The following is a 19,408-nucleotide window of genomic DNA, read 5'->3' on the forward strand; positions in this document are numbered from 1 at the left end:
CCTATAAAAAACACAATTCTCCTTATTATTAGGAGATTAGCTGGATCCACACTTATTAAACCTGAAGTGATTAAAAGGAGTTGCATTTTGACTCTTATTCTCTATTTCGTTCAAACAACCATTTTACAACTAGGATGCCTTTTGTACGTTTTAGAAACTTTTAAAATACTGAAAAGGTTATTCTTCTTTGTATTGCTTCTGTTTTTTCTATACCATGCAATATCTTTTACTGGATTGTCTAAAGAAAATACTATATATTACTGTTACTACTAACTAATGTTACGACCTAACTAATAAACAGACCATGACAATTTTCCATGTCACATCCAAAAGTAAGCTTCTTTATTCAAATGGGGAGAAAAATGATAAATTGGACAATAGCTTTGTCAGGTATCTGTAAGAGAAATGTTTCAATTCACTCCATGAAAAACATAAAGAATAAAATGTTTTTATTTGTTTAAGCAGAAATCCAAATAATTGTATTGATAACTGGATCAGAAAACAGCAAATGTTTGTTTATTTGTCATGTGGCATTTTACATATCATGGTGGCATGCCCTTGTGCCAAACAGGCAATTAGAACATTAGTATCTCATTAGTTTATGTGTTTGAGAAGGCTTCACATACTGTAAATCTTTCATAAAATGTAATGAGAATTACTTGTAATTTTGGAACATGTAATACAGTTCTATGCTCACATTCCGTCCCATGTATTATAAGCAATGCAAAATACTTCAGTTCATGTTTCATGAATAAGGCCAAATCAGATTAAGCTACTGCAAGTGACTTGCCATTCAATTTTTGCATAAAAAGTGGGTTTCCACTTAAGATTTACTTGAAGGCCACTGTTATAGTAGATGTTTAACCTAACCCTAATTTTGAGGGGAAATCTGCGGAATTCTGCATTTAAACATAGTAAAATGTATTAAATGGAGCTGAGAGTACTCTTATTGGTAGCTGAAAGCATCATGAAATTAGCCAAAATATTTAATAAAACCATGCAAGGGATGGAGAATGAGGAGGACATTTTTGAATGATGGATGTTGCAATTCTGCGGAAGTCTGTGCATGGATTCTGCCTGGGCCTCATACCTCATTTGAAACTAGATATCCTGGGCCACATAAAAACAACTTAAAAATATATATATATATTGTGTAAAGCAATTTTAGATCAAAGCTAAATTAAAATTAATTTAATTAACAAAATTATTAATAACTTAGAAAGCATGTAAACTTTGAAAACAGAAAATAACAAAACAAACATCAATACAGTAAAAATTCTATAAAATATAAAAAGCTCTTATCTTTATCATCTTATGGGATGTAGTAAGGTATTACTAGGGCAATGTAAGACTTGAGCTTGGAAATCTGATCTTCATTTTAGAGTTAAATAAAAATATGAACTCTTCCTATGTTCACACTCAAAATGTAAAAGTGATTCAAGATTTCCTAAAACTGTAGCTCTGTGTCATTACATAAGTTGACAAAATGTCGTGATCAAAGATTTTAGATTATAAAACTGGATCATGCATATGTAAAACTTGCTTTGAATACTCTGAGTACTTGAGTACAAAAACAGTGATACTTTCCCTGAGCACAATGGGTGTGCTAAAGTACACACGCGAGAAGTCAGATGATGTCAAATAGGGTGAATCTCTCTTTCAATTCACTCAGGTTCCATCTCTGCTCATTTCTCTTATAATTTGTGAGTTTATGCTTTCACTATCATCACCATCTATTTGTTCCCTCCCATAATTTCAACAAATGCTTTGTGGATTATCTTTCAATATTCCAAAATGGAAAAAACAGGATAACTAATAATTTTTCCATTTCTTCTTTGCTTCAAGGAAAAGGGAAATTGCAGGAAAACAAAAACAGATGGGTTATGAATATTAGACCAAAAGTTGATCTCTGAAGTCGATGCCCCAGTCCAATCCTTTTTGGCCAAATTCAAGGGCTTTCAGCAATCAGATGCTGCATATACCATATTTAAGGTGAGAACTCGACAAATGTACCTACTTATGTAACCTTTTTAGACCCTGAGCCCATTCTAATTGACATTACATTTCTCTGGTGTTTTTAAAGGAGTGGGCAGGAGACTGGAATGGCACAATTTAATGAGAATTGTTTGGGGAGTGGATGATGAGGTGCACCTGACGTGAACAGTTTGGAGGGTACCGGCCAAGTTAGACAAACGACCCGCCAAAACAATCCTATAAGGTGGCCAATTCTAACTAAGTGCTTTTACCATGGGGGATTGCTTTTTCCCTGCTCTTGGAGCATGAGGACATATTTTGACTTTTATATAACATTGCATACATTGAACAGATGCCTCAAGAACAGGCTAAACATTAAAAATGCAGTTTTTGATTAAAAGTGGAGAATGTGGTGGATGGGGCGCGAGCGTATACAAGCATGTTTTGCATAAAGCAGCATTTGGGTATGTGCTGGGACCTTTTTGTTTTCCTGTGATTTTCTTTTCCTTAAAGGAGAAAAGGAAAATTACTTGTTTGTCAACTTTGGAATAGGGAAATATATATAAATATACAGTACTGTGCAAAAGTTTTAGGCACTTGAGAAAAATGTTGCATAGTGAGGATGTCTTCAAAACATAATGCCATAAATAGTTTTTATTTATCAATTAAAAATTAGGTGTGGCCACCTTTGCCTTTTAAACAGCCCCAATTCTACTAGGTACACCTGGCCACAGTTTTTCATGGTTGATGGCAGTAAGGATGTTCCAAGCTTCTTGGAGAATTCGCCACATTTCTTCTATCTATTTAGGCTGCGTCAAATGCTTCTGTCTCTTCATGTAATCCCAGACTGAATTAATATTCAGCGATTCAGTGGGGGGCTCTGTGGGGACCATGCTATTTTTTTGCAGGGCTCCCTGTTCTTCTATTCAATTCTATTTGCAAGAGAAATGTTTTGGAGTCTAAAATGTATAATTCCTACTGACACACTAAAGGTGAAAATATAAATAATCATCTTAAGACGTGGTTTTTGTGAAGCATCTTAAGACTTTTGCACAGTACTGTATACATAAAAAGAGAGAATATATATTCTCTTTCAGAAATGAACATTTAAGTACCAAAAGATACACGGACCGTCAATTTCATTCTTTTCTGTGTTAACCAAATTCCTAAAAGGATTGTTCCAAGTTCAATACAAGTTACCCCTCTGATGCATGTTGATCACCAGAGATGTGGAACAATTGATCACTGTAGGAGCAAATACATTAGGAATGATTGTATTGTTGTTTTAAAGTAAAACTATATTTATTTATTTTTTTGATGTAATGATTCATGCATCTGAGGGTTAAGCTCTAACAACAGTGCTTGTGCCATGCTGTAAAATATTTTGACTTGTTCCTCAGTTTGTACAAAACAAACAGAAGCTGTTTATACAGTAATGCAGTAATAATGGAAGTAAATGGGGCAAAGGTACAGTTTACATGAATTTTGTTTAACTTACTAAACTTTTATTGAGCCTGGAACAATCCTTTAATAAAGGGTTAACTGTTTTGTTCACACAATAACTGGACCAAAACAGTAACTAGTACTTAAGGTTATTCTGAATTTGTGCTGAAACTGCAGAGCTTATGTTAACAGCCCAGATAAATGACATTAGCATCAATATGTTACCCCAATCTATGCATTTTCACACTTTCTCTGGCTTTAGAATTTCTCTCTGTTTTTCTGCTTTCTCCTTTACCTCTCGTTATATTCTTAGAAACCTTTACCTTTGAGTCTTCCTGGATTTCAATGATTTAATTCTCTGTCTCTACGAACTTTACCTGTCCACTCCCTCCCACTCTTAAGCCACGCCCAAGCTAATACATTTTTGTTTGAAGACGCATTGATTTTGCTATATTTACACCTCTCCTTCTTCCTCAATCAGAAAGCTGTATCACGAAAGTTGTACCTCTCTAGTAACTAATACTTTGGAAAATGATGACATTCAGGGTTCCGGACTAATTTCTAAAATGGTCACAGATGCGACAATAATCTAGTCGCCATTGGTGACAGTCAGGAAAATTTGGTGTGTGTTCATATGTGGTTTCATCAGATACAGTATCATATTTTCAACCTTTCTGTTGAGATGAGCTCGCTACACACAACAGAAAACACAGAGCGAGCCATGATATCCGATTCACAAACAAATTATTCTTTTAATATAGATCTTTTTAATGAATTAGCCAAAAAGATTCAAGAAACAGGGTTAGGTTGTTAGCAGTTTCAATCAGAGTCAATTTCTGAGTGATCCATACTATGAATCAGCAGTTAATACGATTGAAACTGAGTCCCCCCGCTGAACCGCGAGTCATTTTTCAATTCTGTCTGATTTGAAACGAGAATCGTTACTGTGATGTGTACTTTAGGTTTGTTAGACTTAACATCTGTCTAATTACCGATTAACTGTTCATATGGCAATATGCAATTTAAGAAACATATTCATGCGTTTTCTTGAAATGAATTACGTTTAAAGATCAATTTAGGAGCAGTTTTTAGTCTGGAGCCTTGACATTAGGAAATGGAAAATAATTTTCAACCCTAAATGTATTAGTGGGTCATGGCATTAATCTTTGTGTTTAGACTGCTTCTACCCCTAACAGTCTTCTTTTTTTTCCTTCCAGGTCTAATCTACTTTATTTTCTCCATCTCTGTTTAGTCATGTGCTGTGATTTGATTACTCTCTTTACTTTCAAATGTTTGACTTAAATATGCAAACCACCCAGCTTTTGTTATTTTATACACTATTTGACTAGACTACAATCTTACAATTACTTTCCTTTGCCTCATTTTTTCCATTTACAGAGTGTTAACTCTGTTGGGTGCCATTGGCTTTAATAGAGAGTTGGACCTCCCTAACAGCTTCCACTCTTCTGGGGAAGCTTTCCACTAGATGTTGGAACATGGCTGTTGAGATTTGCTTCCACTCAGACAAGCATCAGTGAGGTAAGGCACTGATGTTGTTTGATGGGGCTTGCAGTCAAGTTCATCTTAAAGGTGTTTATTGGGGTTTAGGTCTAGAATTTGTGCACTTCAGTGAAGTTCTTCCATGCCAACTGAGTAAATCATTTATATATGGACCTCGCTTTGTGCACAGGAGCATTGTCATGCTGGAACAGAAAAGGGCATTGTAGGTCACTAATGTTCACCACATTTTTACTCTTGCTATTTGACTTCTCTTTTCCATTCTTTTTTTGTGTACTTTTTCTCTGTCTCTCCTTTCTTGCTTTTATTCACCTTCTGCTCCTGCATGGTCTTCTGGTCAAGCTTCTCCTCCAACTGTTCCAGTTCTTGTTCTAGTAGAGCCAGTTTGACTGGATCTGACTCCTCTTCGTTACAATGCTCCTCATATTCTTCCACTTCAATTCCATCCATGGTCTTCTGAAGTTGAGTCTTTACTTCGTTCAGTTCCAGTAGGCCATGTTGAAGCTCTCTGCATACTTCCCGTATTTTGGAGGCAAATTTGGTCTTGGCACCTTTGCGGAGTTCGTTGGAGTCTTTGGCAAGAAAGAAGACATCCAGGGCGAGGAAGAGAGTGGACATGACCCCCGTGGTGACACTGATGGCCTTGGCAGCTTTGGCCGCACCTCCAGCAACTCCTAGAACTTTCACAGTGCTGATGAGCCTATCTGTGTTTATCATGAGAGCTTTACCTGCTCGTCCACCCTCTTTCATTACATGCTTTAGGTTCCGGTTAAGGCTCGTTTTGACAACACTTTCAGAGTACTCCTTAAAGTTCCATTCTTGCAGGGTATTCATTCCTTCCTATATATGCAGCAGACAAAACCACATGTCACTAGGCATCAATGTAATGTGAGAGAACCAGAGGGCACGTGGCAATACTAAAGAATGCTAAACATACTTGCATGAATTCCAGACAATCTCTTATGTCACTGATCTCATTCTGGTAGCACTGGATCATCTTTTCCACCTTCTTGCGATCCATCTTAGATTGAACTGCATCGGTGATATTAGCTGTGGCTGAGGTGATGCTCCCAGCTGTTGCCACACTGATCCCCACCGCGGTGACAATGGTGGAGGTGCCAAAGGTGAAGGGGGCCAGGATGAGGCCGGTAATGGTGGCTATGCCCCCCGCCACACTAGCCACACCACCCCCGACAGCTGCACTCACAGTCTTCTTATGGAAGCTGTCAGCAGTGTCCGCCAGATTGAGCAACTCTACGATGCGATGTTGCAAAGAGGCTCCATGCTGGTTGAACAGGCTGACAAACAAACGAGCTGCCATGAACACACGGTCTGCTATGGCCTCAACAGCTCTAAGAGACAAAATTGACAAAAAAGGTCAGGTCAAGAATTCAAATCTTTTATTGTCATTCAACTATTTGTAAAAAACTAAGTTGGGTTTTCTTATTGTGCTAATTTTACAGAAAACTATTTTTAACTTTAAAGGGATAGTTCACCCAAAATAGCCTCAGTCAACATTCACTTTCATTGTGTAGATAAAAGATGCAATGGATATGAATGGTGGCTCAGATTAAAATCTACTTTTGTGCTCCATGGACAAAAGAAAGTCACATGGGTTAAAAAAAAACAAGAGGTTAAGTAAATGATGATAGAATATTATTAAAAATTTCAGACAATAATCACAGTATTGAATAACATGATACAGCATATAGCAGTATACATAGTATACAAATAACATTAATGCTGGACAGACGCAGTCCACATTATGGACAGTATGCACAGAACATTATGGGATATATTACAACACCAATACAACAATTTGGGCACAAAGACAGTATGGTATAATATGAACAGTGTTTAAAATATAAAGTCCTATTGGGAGCAACGGAATATAAACAATCCAGGTTGTTAAGTGCAAAGTGTGCATATGGATTCTTGAATTGCATAATGGTACTAAGATTGAATAAATAAGCTGTCTTTATAAATGAAAGTCTTTGGGAATGGTACAGTGTTAGTCACAGTCTATGTAACTTTTGCAGGAAAGATGTTGTAATCAGAGGACATTTGTCACACAAAAAGAAGGAAGGTATTTAGAATATGGCTCCACATTTACTCACAGCTCTTCTTTATTCTCTGGAAAATGTGTTGATCCATTCCATTCACTCCAACCTATCATTCAAGTGCAAGTAAGATCCAGTATATAACATTGCAAAATGCAGGCAGACCTAACATAATCCCTAATATACATACAATATATAAACAAGTAATTTGATTCCAACTCACCGTCAACAGTCCTCCACCAGTCCATCAGGCCATCATCCTATGAACAGCCAAAGCAAGAGAGAAAGAACGGGTTAAAAAACCTTTAATAAAAAGCCAAATTAACTTATATTAGGAGAGAAAAGAAACATAAACCTCATCTCTCTCTAGAGGGTTTTCATCTGTTGGATAGGCAGCCATCTCAACTGGAAGGACTTCAAATGTACTTTCCTATAACAAACATTCAGAGATAAGAAATTATAAAACTATAATGTGAAGGCATGATGGGATATTGATACACCATAAAGATGCATAATATTATGTAAAACAAAGAGTAAATTAGAATTCACTCATCAAATTGCAAAATAATGTACATGTAACTTACTTCAGTGGTCTGCAGTTGCTCCATTTCCATTGGCTCCTCGATTAAATCTTCCCGATCTGATCCCTGTGGAAACATTGCACAGTAACATGATTGAATTTATGTAAATAACCAATTTTTTCAAACAAAAGTGTAACACTACCTCTGAATTGGAAGAGAACTTGGATGTTCCAGGTAATGTTCTTTTCACTCTAAATGAAACAACCTGAAAAATATGAAAGGCAAGGGAGATTACGCAGAATGAATTAACTTACAGTTTAAATAATTTCAAGTGCAAGAAAAAGGCCAACTCCACTACTGTTTGAAACAGAACGAATACGGCATTATGACGGACAGTGTAAGAAATTACATGTAGGCCTTTGAAGTACTGTATATGTGACCTGCTCCATAATTTTAATCACTTTTGACTTTTAATACATTTTGTGTTTTATGTGCGAAAGTAAGTAAGAAGGTATCAGCTTTCTATTGAAATAATTTGTATGTTTCTACTCCAAACCAATATTTAAATGTTGGCTGAATCTTATTAAAGTTTACTTTTCTTTTTTACTTTAGTGCATACAACTCAAATTGTTTTCCTGTGTTAAAGTACCCCAAAATTATGGAAAAGGTTAAATATGGGCTTGATTATTCCCACTTGTAGCAATATCAGCTTTTTGACTCTTTAGAATAGAAAGACTGTGCATTTCCATTGCTAATCCGCTATACGTTACAGTAAGATTACACTTACATAAAGGTGGGCTCAAAGCTAACAGACATGTATTCTACAAGTCTTTGAATTCAAGCCATTATGAGTAAACTTTTTCATGTGTTTTAGATGTGAACGTTGCAACACACTGTTACAGATAAATCGTACAGATTTGAATGAGTTGGCTAAATCCTATGAATTCGAAATCGAGTTAGGTTGTACATAATCAGAATCAGGTGACTCCTTCGTCTCCTTTTAAAATGCGACAATTGCGTTCTTCCGACATACTCTTAAAGCTTCGAATAATCCTTACAGACTCTTCTTTATGGTTATGTTTAGATATGGGGCTTGGGTTAGGGCATAAAATAATAACGTTGTAATAACATAATGTACACAATGTCTGTCACACAAACTTTCACTTACTTCCACATTACACACCTAAGTATTTACAAGTCTAGAATTCATACTAATTAATACTTACGATTTAGCCAACTCGTACAAATTTGTATGACTTCTCATGAGATCAGGTTGGAATTGGAGTCTTATTGTGCACTATAAAAAATGTTTGATGCACCAGTTATTTTGAAGAATTTGGGGATTTTCTGAACATGCAAGCAAGCATATTCTTTTCCTTTGATCTAGTGCATGGAAAGCAAAAATTATACAACCCCAATTGCAAAAGCAAAGGCCCCTCAATAAAAAGACAGACTCACCTTCGTTTTTCTGTGAGAGAGTTCATCAACATTGTTTGCCGTGCGTTTCCTGGTCACTGCAATAGATTTCTAGCAAACAGAGGAGACAATTCAGCATCTGTTTCATGACTTTATCTACTTTGCAGGACACTGCACATCATGGCTGATTTTGTGAATAAAATACCTTTTTAATACCATTGTCGAAGAGCCCATAATTGCAGTCTATATGTTCACTGTGCTCACTGAGAGGATCCTGTGTATAGAAAACACTGTACATTTAATCAGCAAATGTATGTATGGTATAGATTTGCTAATTTTAGTCTTTGTCAATAACAAAAGCTAAAAGTAAAAGAGGTTGCATTACTGTCTCCGCAGGAAGCCGTAGAGCTGATTTGGGGGAACTGCAGAATGTGCCACTAGGCTTCCTTAAGTTATCCTGTACAAAAGGGACAGTGATGGTGAATACTAGAGGGATGTGAAAGTATAATAATGTCAATTTATATAGTTTTATATTATATATATGTTTTATTAATATATAATAAGTATTATTATTATTTATTATTAATCATGAATCATATATATTCACATATGATGAGCACCTTGGAGTTGTTGAAAGAGAGATATAAGAGATTGTCATTACAGGCTAGAAGTTTTATGTGTAATGGTGGACTGTCCTGCAAGAAAAAAAGCTTGTAATTACTGCATATTGTAAGCAGGAAGAGAAGGGTATCAATACTTTAACAAAAATAAAGATTGTTAAATTTTTGTGTTAACGTACCTCTCCATTAGTGTCTTCAGTTGCTCTATTAAATGTTTTGTGAATTCTAAACAGGTAATTTTCTTTCTAAGAACAGGAAAGTGGGCATGAGAATTACATTAAAGAATTACATTGAGTGTGACTTTGAATTGTTGGCTGTAAGCCCAAAGTGACTGGATTCACTGAACCTCAGTGTTATTGCTGTTTGCAAGACTGTTGTTGACTGAGAGATTCTCATGTCGCAATGATGGTTCTTCCTGTAAAAAAAGAGAGGGATTTCACATAACAAATACTTGCATGTTATACAACTGCCCTGAAAGATAAACGTATGCATATTTCTGGTATTGCATACATTTACCTACAGTATCTCACAAAAGTGATTACACCCCACACATTTTTGTAAATATTTGTTTATATCTTTTCATGTGACAACACTGAAGAAATGACACTGCTACAATGTAAAGTAATGAGTGTACAGCTTGTATAACAGTGTAAATTTGCTCTCCCCTCAAAATAACTCGACACACAGCCATTAATGTCTAAACCACTGGCAACAAAAGTGAGTACACCCATAATTGAAAATGTCCAAATTGGGCCCCATTAGCCATTTTCTCTCCCCGGTGTCATGTGACTCGTTAGTGTTACAAGGTCTCAGGTGTGAATGGGGAGCATGTGTGTTAAATTTGGTGTCATCGCTCTCACACTACCTCATACTGGTCACTGGAAGTTCAACATGGCACCTCATGGCAAAGAACTCTCTGAGGATCTGAAAAAATTATTGTTGCTCTACATAAAGATGGCCTAGGCTATAAGAAGATTGCCAAGACCCTGACACTGAGCTACAGCATGATGGCCAAGACCATACAGCGGTTTAACAGGACATGTTCCACTCAGAACAGGCCTCGGCATTGTTGACCAAAGAAGTTGAGTGCACATGCTCAGGGTCATATCCAGAGGTTGTCTTTGGGAAATAGACGTATGAGTGCTGCCAGCATTGCTGCAGAGGTTGAAGGGGTGGGGGGTCAGCCTGTCAGTGCTCAGACCATACGCCGCACACTGTATCAAATCAAAATATGGTCTGCATGGCTGTCGTCCCAGAAGGAAGCCTCTTCTAAAGATGATGCACAAGAAAGCCTGCAAACAGTTTGCTGAAGACAAGCAGACTAAGGACATGGATTACTGGAACCATGTCCTGTGGTCTGATGAGACCAAGATAAACTTATTTGGTTCAGATGGTGTCAAGCGTGTGTGGCGGCAACCAGGTGAGGAGTACAGACAAGTGTTTCTTGCCTACAGTCAAGCATGGTGGTGGGAGTGTCATGGTCTGGGGCTGCATGAGTGCTGCCGGCACTGGGGAGCTACAGTTCATTGAGGGAACCATGAATGCCAACATGTACTGTGACATACTGAAGCAGAGTATGATCCCCTCCCTTTGGAGACTGGGCCACAGGGCAGTATTCCAGCATGATAATGATCCCAAACACACCTCCAAGATGACCACTGCCTTTCTAAAGAAGCTGAGGGTGAAGGTGATGGACTGGCCAAGCATGTCTCCAGACCTAAACCCTATTGAGCATCTGTGGGGCATCCTCAAATGGAAGGTGGAGGAGCACAAGGTCTCTAACATCCACCAGCTCTGTGATGTTGTCATGGAGGAGTGGAAGAGGACTTCAGTGGCAACCTGTGAAGCTCTGGAGAACTCCATGCCCAAGAGGGTTAAAGCAGTGCTGGAAAATTTTGGTGGCCACACAAAATATGTATATATATATATATATATATATATATATATATATATATATATATATATATATATATATATATATATCGAGTCACATGACACCAGGGATGGAAAATGGCTAATTGGGCCCAATTTGGACATTTTCAATTAGGGGTGTACTCACTTCTGTTGGCAGCGGTTTAGACATTAATGGCTGTGTGTTGAGTTATTTTGAGGGGACAGCAAATTTACACTGTTATACAAGCTGTACACTCACTACTTTACATTGCAGCAAAGTGTCATTTCTTCAGTGTTGTCACATGAAAAGATATAATCAAATATTTACAAAAATGTGAGGGGTGTAATCACTTTTGTGAGATACTGTATCTATATAAATTATGAGACTTTGAATAAACAATTGCATGAACAGTTTAACAGTTTCACCAAACCTTCGAGTTGTTGCTTTCTGCTTGGTTGTCATTGCTGGTTGAGAGATCTCCATGTTGAAATGATAGGTCTTCCTGTTGAAAAAGAGATAGGAGACTAAGACTAAATAGGACTAAAAGGGACCCCCACCCCCGACATACTGTATCATGATTGCTTTCTGTGTATACAAATTTCTATCTGAAAAGTGTTTTGTAAAAAAATTCTAAACAAGGCATAGTGTACCATGTGCAGTTTTGTGAAGCATATTAAATGGGACTGACACCATGAGTCCTCTCCATAGCATCATAAGACTAAAGTTGCCACTGCTTTGAGGTCAAATTTAACAAGCCACAGTAAAGTGATGTCAAAATAAATAAATAAAATAAAAAATAGACCCATTTTCCTGTTATGCCGGCTGACATATATTTGCAATTTTGCACAAAAAGAGCAAGTGTGGGATTTGAACGTGGATGTTTCGTATCAGGAGTGAAAAACAGTGGCCTACCGTTAGCCCGCTTCTAGTTGTGGTTGTGGTTAGAGACCCACCAAGAGCCTTAACACAATTTGAACACTGGCTAAACCAAAAGACAAATGCAAAAAACTAAGCCTTAAGATTATTCAGGTCACATTATTCTGGGAAACAGATTTTACTAGAAATTTCCATGACTTTTCCATTCCTGTTTTTTTTAATTTTTTTTTATGTGTCATTATTTCAAAGTTTTTATGATTGTGGGATCCCTACTAGCATCATTTTAATCACAAACGATTAACCCATTATGAACACATTATCATAACATTTCTTATGTAACTACATTTCTATGTAACTCTATAAACAAAAATCAGGTATAAATATGTAATTTCTCTCCTAAGTATTTTTGTTTCTAGGAGGGCTTAGTTGATATGTGGAAAATTCCAATAAGGAAGTCTGTTTTCGCCCCCTGGTGGATAAAGATGGTATTCATGGTTGTAATGTACAGGTGCAGACCAAAATTGTGTTGAATTAGCAAAGCTGTGCTAGTTTTAATGATTTGACACAATTTTGGTCTGTACCTGTACATCTACACCAACAAGTATTTGGACACTTATAAATGTATGTATTATAAAGCCACAATTATAAATGTATTGATTTTATTCCATTAGATAATAAAATGGACAGTGACATCTGCAAAACAAATTATGCAAAACCTTTACTCAGACCTAACTGCCATTTTTGTGATTAATTTTAACCAACTGGTCCCGAGGTATTTTAGTGGATGTATGAAGTCAGTTTCAAAGGTTTTCTCAAGATTGCACAGGTGTCCTAGCAGAGAAACCACATTTCTAGTTCATCACATTAACTATAATCATGTCCACAAAGCTTGACAACCAGAGAGTGTCCAAATACCTTTTATGCAACAGTTAGTTCCTGTACTATAATGTAATTGGACATTTCAAGTACTTATATTTAGTCAGTCTGCACTTTGCTATCTGAAAGTGTTTGATCCTGTTAAATTGTTTAAGGAATGGTTCATAAATTGAAGCATAAAAGTCATGCATAATACTCCAGTGGTTAAATCCTTATATTCAGAAGTGATATGATAGGTGTGGGTGAGAAACAGAGAAACTTAAATATTTAAGTCTTTTACATTTTTACGATAAATTCCCATCCCTGCCCAGTAGGTGGCGAAATGCACCAAGAATGCAAATTGCCAAAAACATAAGAAGAATGTGAAAGTGAAAAAAGAGATTGATGGTAAAAAAAGGACTTAAATATGTCTCTCAACCACAACTATCATATCGCTTCTGAATATATGGATTTAACCACTGGAGTATAATGGATTACTTTTATGCTGCTTTTATGTCCTTTAGGAGCTTAAATAAATACATAAAAAATATTTGTTTGTGTATAGCAGAAGAAAGAATGTCATAAACATCTGGGATGTTAAGTAAACGATGAGAGAATTACAATTTTTGGGTGAACTATACCTTTAAGTTACTCGATATTAACATCTTGTTTATAGAATTGTTGTTTAAACGCAGTATCACACTCACAATCATGCTGTTGTACTGAATATAAGCATGGCTGTGATTACATGTGGTTGACATTCAATATAACAGGACTTGCTCATGTGATAATGCTTGATTATATCTACTTAACATATTACACTTAGAAAATCAAATGTTTCCTTTAATGCAGGGATGAGACTCTATGGTATAAAATTTTAACATTTGGTCACAAAGTAGATTAAGTACAATGTCCTGAGATATATATGCGTGGTACAGCTAAAATGAAAGGAAACGTCTAGGTTACGGATGTAACCTCCGTTCCCTGATGGAGGGAACGAGACGTTGTGTCGGAGAAGCGACAACAGGGGTCTCTCTTGCGCACCGAATATACCTCTGATCTATGAAAAAAGGCCAATGAGAAGTTGGCAGCTAGTATTTGCATACTCCGCCCCTGGACACAACGTCGAAGAGAGCGACAGACGGGGAACTAAAATATAAGATCAAATCTAAAAGTGCATTGAGGCAGAATATACTTTTGTGAACTGTCCTTAATTTTGCTGTTCTCATACAGACTGTCAGTATTGCATGTGAGTACACCATACACCATATTCCCATCCAAGAGAGAGAAAAAACATTCCCTAACTACTGCAAATGCAAGCACTATAATTCCTGAAATTAAACAAGAGATAAAGTTTACAAAATTATTCAACAGTCACTTCAGTCTGGATAAAAATGTAGTCTGCAAAAATGTCTTCAGATAAACGTATTATACCGCCGTGAATGTCTCCTGTTCTTATGCCCTTAAACATTTATTGTGTGCTCACCTCCGATGAGTGCTCAGCTTCGTCTGATCGCCTGAACATTGAATCCACTTTCTCCTGTAGCACAACAAGCAGATAGAAAACACATCCGGCAAAATACAAATAATCAAGCCGTTGTGAGGTGATAAATATATTTGGCTGCTAAATTATGTGTCCTGAAAAGACAGAAAATGTTTCTCAATAGCTCAAATAAACACATTATCCTATAAAAATACAACTTTGACTTTTTCTCTACATGTTGTTCCCCAGCTTGTTATTCTCAGTGGTGGATTCTTTATATTCTGGACTCTTGTTCATGGATTTTGTTTTCGTCAAGTTAGGACCACTGAGATTAAAATTAATTATCACATCCAACTCAATTTCTCAGGTTATAAAAAATGACATCAGTGAAATTCAGCTCCAGACATGTTTTCAGCGCTTCATCAACTGGTATATGACTTCCTTTGGGTATCCATGGCTAAGTATTGTTCATATAAATGAGCTTACAACATTCACAATGAAAAGACAAACAATGAATCTTAAAAGACCTCATGAAATGAGTTTAATTTCCCGTGTTGATAGTATTTCCCTATTGAAACAGAAAACTGGGGTGGGACATATTGAAAGGTGTCAGAGAGCGAGACAAGGAGACCCAAGAGCAGAGGAACAGTTCAAAGGATTTATTAACAATAAATATTCACTTCAGCTGTGCTGGCAAAGACCGAGGATCCCGGAACCATCTGCAGTAGTGGGGAGAATTTTGTGGATGCGTGCGCGCCATGGCCGTGCAATGGGAAAATTTGTAAATAGCGTGTTCATGGCGAGTGTGTATTGTGGAAGTCAGGAGCAGATTTGTAGGTATCCTCCGTTGAAGCATAGTGAGGTGCAGAGAACAGCACCCAGCAGACTAGAAGGCAATCAACTCTCCCGACATGTGGGCAGAGATAAATCCTCTGTTGGAGACTCGTGAGCGCAGAGAATAAGAGTACAGGAAACTAGAAGGCAAACACACTCCCGGCACGTGGGCAGAGATGAGGAATCCTCTATTGAAGACTTGTGAGAGCAGAGAACAAGTGTACAGCAAACTGGAAGACAACCATACTCCCGACACTTGGGAACTGGTGACGGGAAACGGCCCGATAAACTTGGGACACAGCTTACGTGAGGGGTGTCGGACTGTAATGTCCTTAGAAGACAACCAAACCTTCTACCCGCAGAAGACATGTGCTTGTCCACCGACCTCTTAACGCAAGCACCAGTCTGTATGAGGGCTTCTCTGGTGGCTTTCCAGGTGCGCCGGCACCTCTGAATAAAAGCGTTGGTGGACATCGAGACAAAGAGTCAGGCTTGATGTTCTTAGAGCTCGGGCGATACGAGAGGACAAAATGACATTGTTTGAAAAATAGTGCCGAGCGAGCCTGTCTAGAGTTAAGGCATTTGGCACTACGGATACTCTTTAGGTTCTTATGATCAGTCCCAACTACGAAAGGTATCCCCGAGCCCTTTAACCAATGATGCCACTCGCCCAAAGCCAACTAGACAGCCAGCAATTCTCGGTTACCAATGTCGTAGTTCTGTTCTGCTGGTGTTAAGCGGCACAAAAAAAACACATGGATGCATTTTTCCATCCGAGGAAGAGCACTGTAACAGGACCGGTCCAACACCAACCTTAGACACATCCACCTCCACAACAAACTGACATGCAGGGTTGGGAGTAACAAGGATGGGTGCGGTAGAAAACTGTTCCATTAATTAAGATAACGCAACCTCAGCCCAGTGGGACCAACAAAAGTAAGTGCGGGTGGAGATCCGTCAGAGGCGTGGCAAGTTGGCTGTAAATACTAATAAATCTCTGATAGAAATTAGCGAACCCCAGAAACATCTACAATGCCTTGCAAAAATCTGGGGTTGGCCAAACAGAGACAGCTGTAACCTTAGCAGGGTCCATGCGCACTCTCTTGGACAAAATTATGAACCCCAGGAACGGAAACTGACTGTGCATGAAAAGTGCACATCTCCGCCCTGACGAACCCCTTCCTAATCCTAAGGTGATAAGCATTTCGTAAGTCCAACTTCGTAAAGATGGACACTCCCTGCAAGAGTTTGAAAGCTGAGAACATCAACGGCAAAGGATAGCGGTTCTTTACCGTGATATTATTCAACCCCGATAATCTATACAGGGTCTAAGTGAGCCATCTTTCTCCACGAAGAAGAACACTGCCCCTGCCGGCGATGAAGATGGGTAGAAGAGGAACAGTTAAAATGATTTATTAACAATAAATATTTACTTCAACTCTGCTGGTGAAGACTGAGTATCCCAGCACCGGCTGCAGTAGCGGGAAGAATTTTGTGGATGCACGCCGTTGCTGCGCAATGGGCAAATCCATGAATAGTGTGTTCGTAGGTGAGCGTGTGCATTGTGGAAGTCAGTGTAGCAAGGTGCAGAGAACAGCGCCCAGCAGACTAGAAGGCAATCACTCTCCCAACACATGGGCAGAGATGACGAATCCTCCACTGAAGACTTGTGAGTTCAGATATCAAGTGTACAGCAAACTGGAAGGTAACCACACTTCCGACATGTGGGCAGAGATGAGGAATCCTCTGTTGAAGATTTGTGAGTGCAGAGATCAAGTGTACAGCAAAATGAAAGGCAACCACACTCCTGGCACGGGGGAAGAGATGGGCAACCAAACAGATAAACGAGACAGGACCAACTAGGCAGTGAGAGTGAGGTAAGTACATCACATCAAACAACAATCTAGCAAAGATTCTGAGAACACGAAGGGCTTCAGTAGGGAGTGAATCAGTCGAGAATCAGGTGCTGCTAGCATGCTAATTAGTGGCATGATCAGCTTTTTTGAAAGCAGATCAATGTTCCCATGGAAACACTGATCGTGCATGCCGGCAGCACCTGCGAGACATGAGGGAGAGACATTTAGATTCAAACCGCAAGTTTCACACTTTTATAAGCCATAACTGCCTGACCTGACAATTAGGATCATTGCATCACTGTGCAGAACGTTCTGCACCTAGAAAGGAAATGGCTGCTGGCACAGTCACAAGAGGGTACAAAGACCTTAACAATTATCTGGGTGATAGACTAACATCTCAACTCTCTAACTCTTTGCATCTGATCTCCAACTTTGAGGCCTCATCTTGACTCTCTGTACTTTAAACTTTTTTCTATTTTACTTACTTGGGTCATTAGACAAAGACAAGACTTTGTGTTATTAGGTTTATTCCAGGACTTAGTCCTTGGATATATCCTTAAGATATATCTACTTAACATTTATAATCAAACATTTATTTTCTGTAATATCACATTTATTCAGTATTCGTTCATTCATTTTTATTTATTTTTACAAAATGCAATCTGCCATAGCCTACCTGACAATTTAACAACGAAGGTGATCTTAATGCTACGTCTTCAGTGGGTGTGTGAAGCTTTTGCATAGTTCATTATCCATCCTCATTTAGAGTAAAATTCAAACTCATCTGAAAAGAGAGGTATCAATTTAGAATTTAAAGGCTAAAGAGGTGCTGCTGAGTAATGACATTATGATGCAGTATATGAAACCATGGAACTGAAAGACAGTCTTTGTCACATGACTGTTTCGTTACCTCAGATATCCCCATATTACCTCATATTAGCTTAGGGGAAGTCTGAGACAAAGTTCTGGATTAGTGATTAACTTCAAATGTATTCAGCTTTTAAGACAATCATCTACAGTGTTGGTTTGTAATAATCATACATTTGCAATGAGTGGAATTACAAGGAAAGGCATATCGGGAATATCATTATTGTAGACATTTACTGTTGCAGTACCTCCAACAGAGCTGGCAGCAGCAAAGGGAACTAATCTTTTCAAGTGATGATATTTGTTGTAACAGTAAATAGTAATCACCATGCACTTCTCCATTTCTAACCAGAGACAAAGAAAAACAAGTTTACAGTGTATGAATCATAGGAAAACATAGAGGCTATATGTTTTGGAAACTTAATCATTAGGGCAACACTGCGCATGGACGTAAAACAATCCTTATAGCGATACAATGACATTCTCATCATGACACCTACATGATCTGCAAACTGTATCACACGCGTCAACGCCCCGCGCTCCCGACGCGTTAGTGTTATTTGTTTTTTAAATGTACTTTTGATTATTTAATAAGCAATGTGGAATTCGTTTTCGAAGTTGAAAGTGCGCATGTTTGTGGTCTGCAAGAAAGTGTCTGATTTTTGAAGGCACTTACAACACAGGAAGTAACTTTAATATCGAAACATGACTAGTCGAAAGTTATTTATGATGCAGGATTAAACAAATATATTACGATATTTTGCCGTATGCTATTTCCTACCTTAGGTCCTCATGCGTATGACTACAGAAAGCGGACTGTCAAACTTTGTCAAGATCCGCCCGATGAATCTGAGTAACGAAATAAAAATCACAGCGAGGCGGTGTAGGAGTGTCAATGACGTTACAGTATGTCTCTTTTCACAAAAGACTAACCTCACTGAACAAAATAACAACAGTAGGATACAATTATCTCTCACACCCCACAATGCAAGCGACGTACGCTATTAAAAAAAAAGAAACCGCTAGACAAAGCAAACGAATATATGAGAACGCAGGTGTTATTTTTAAAGGAATATTCCTGATTAAATACAAGTTAAGATCAATAGACAGCATTTGTGGCATAATGTTGATTATCATCCAAATTAATTTCGGCTAATCCCTCCTTTTCTTATAAAAAGACAAATCTGGGCT

General features: G+C 37.9%; 1 protein-coding gene across 2 annotated transcripts; it reads right to left on the reverse strand.

The window, feature by feature from the left end:
- Window positions 1-434: 434 nt before the first annotated feature.
- On the reverse strand, window positions 435-19,197 carry apold1a (apolipoprotein L domain containing 1a). Of its 2 annotated transcripts, XM_052134684.1 has the most exons (18): window positions 18,999-19,197; window positions 18,466-18,561; window positions 18,027-18,134; window positions 14,664-14,717; window positions 11,877-11,948; window positions 9,899-9,967; window positions 9,732-9,797; window positions 9,553-9,627; window positions 9,318-9,389; window positions 9,138-9,206; window positions 8,975-9,043; window positions 7,719-7,781; window positions 7,580-7,642; window positions 7,351-7,425; window positions 7,219-7,255; window positions 7,053-7,104; window positions 5,873-6,287; window positions 435-5,775 (listed from the first exon to the last, which is right to left on the reverse strand). In XM_052134684.1, exons 3-18 carry the CDS (start codon window positions 18,090-18,092, stop codon window positions 5,176-5,178), a joined length of 1,917 nt encoding a protein of 638 aa, XP_051990644.1. In that variant the 5' UTR covers window positions 18,093-18,134; window positions 18,466-18,561; window positions 18,999-19,197; the 3' UTR covers window positions 435-5,175. The 2 variants fall into 2 exon arrangements, with proteins under 2 accessions (XP_051990644.1, XP_051990645.1); XM_052134685.1 differs by lacking the exons at window positions 18,027-18,134; window positions 18,466-18,561.
- Between the last annotated feature and the right edge of the window lie 211 nt (window positions 19,198-19,408).

This window comes from Xyrauchen texanus, chromosome 9 (assembly GCF_025860055.1).
Source record: "Xyrauchen texanus isolate HMW12.3.18 chromosome 9, RBS_HiC_50CHRs, whole genome shotgun sequence".
In the NCBI taxonomy this organism is placed as follows: domain Eukaryota; kingdom Metazoa; phylum Chordata; class Actinopteri; order Cypriniformes; family Catostomidae; genus Xyrauchen; species Xyrauchen texanus.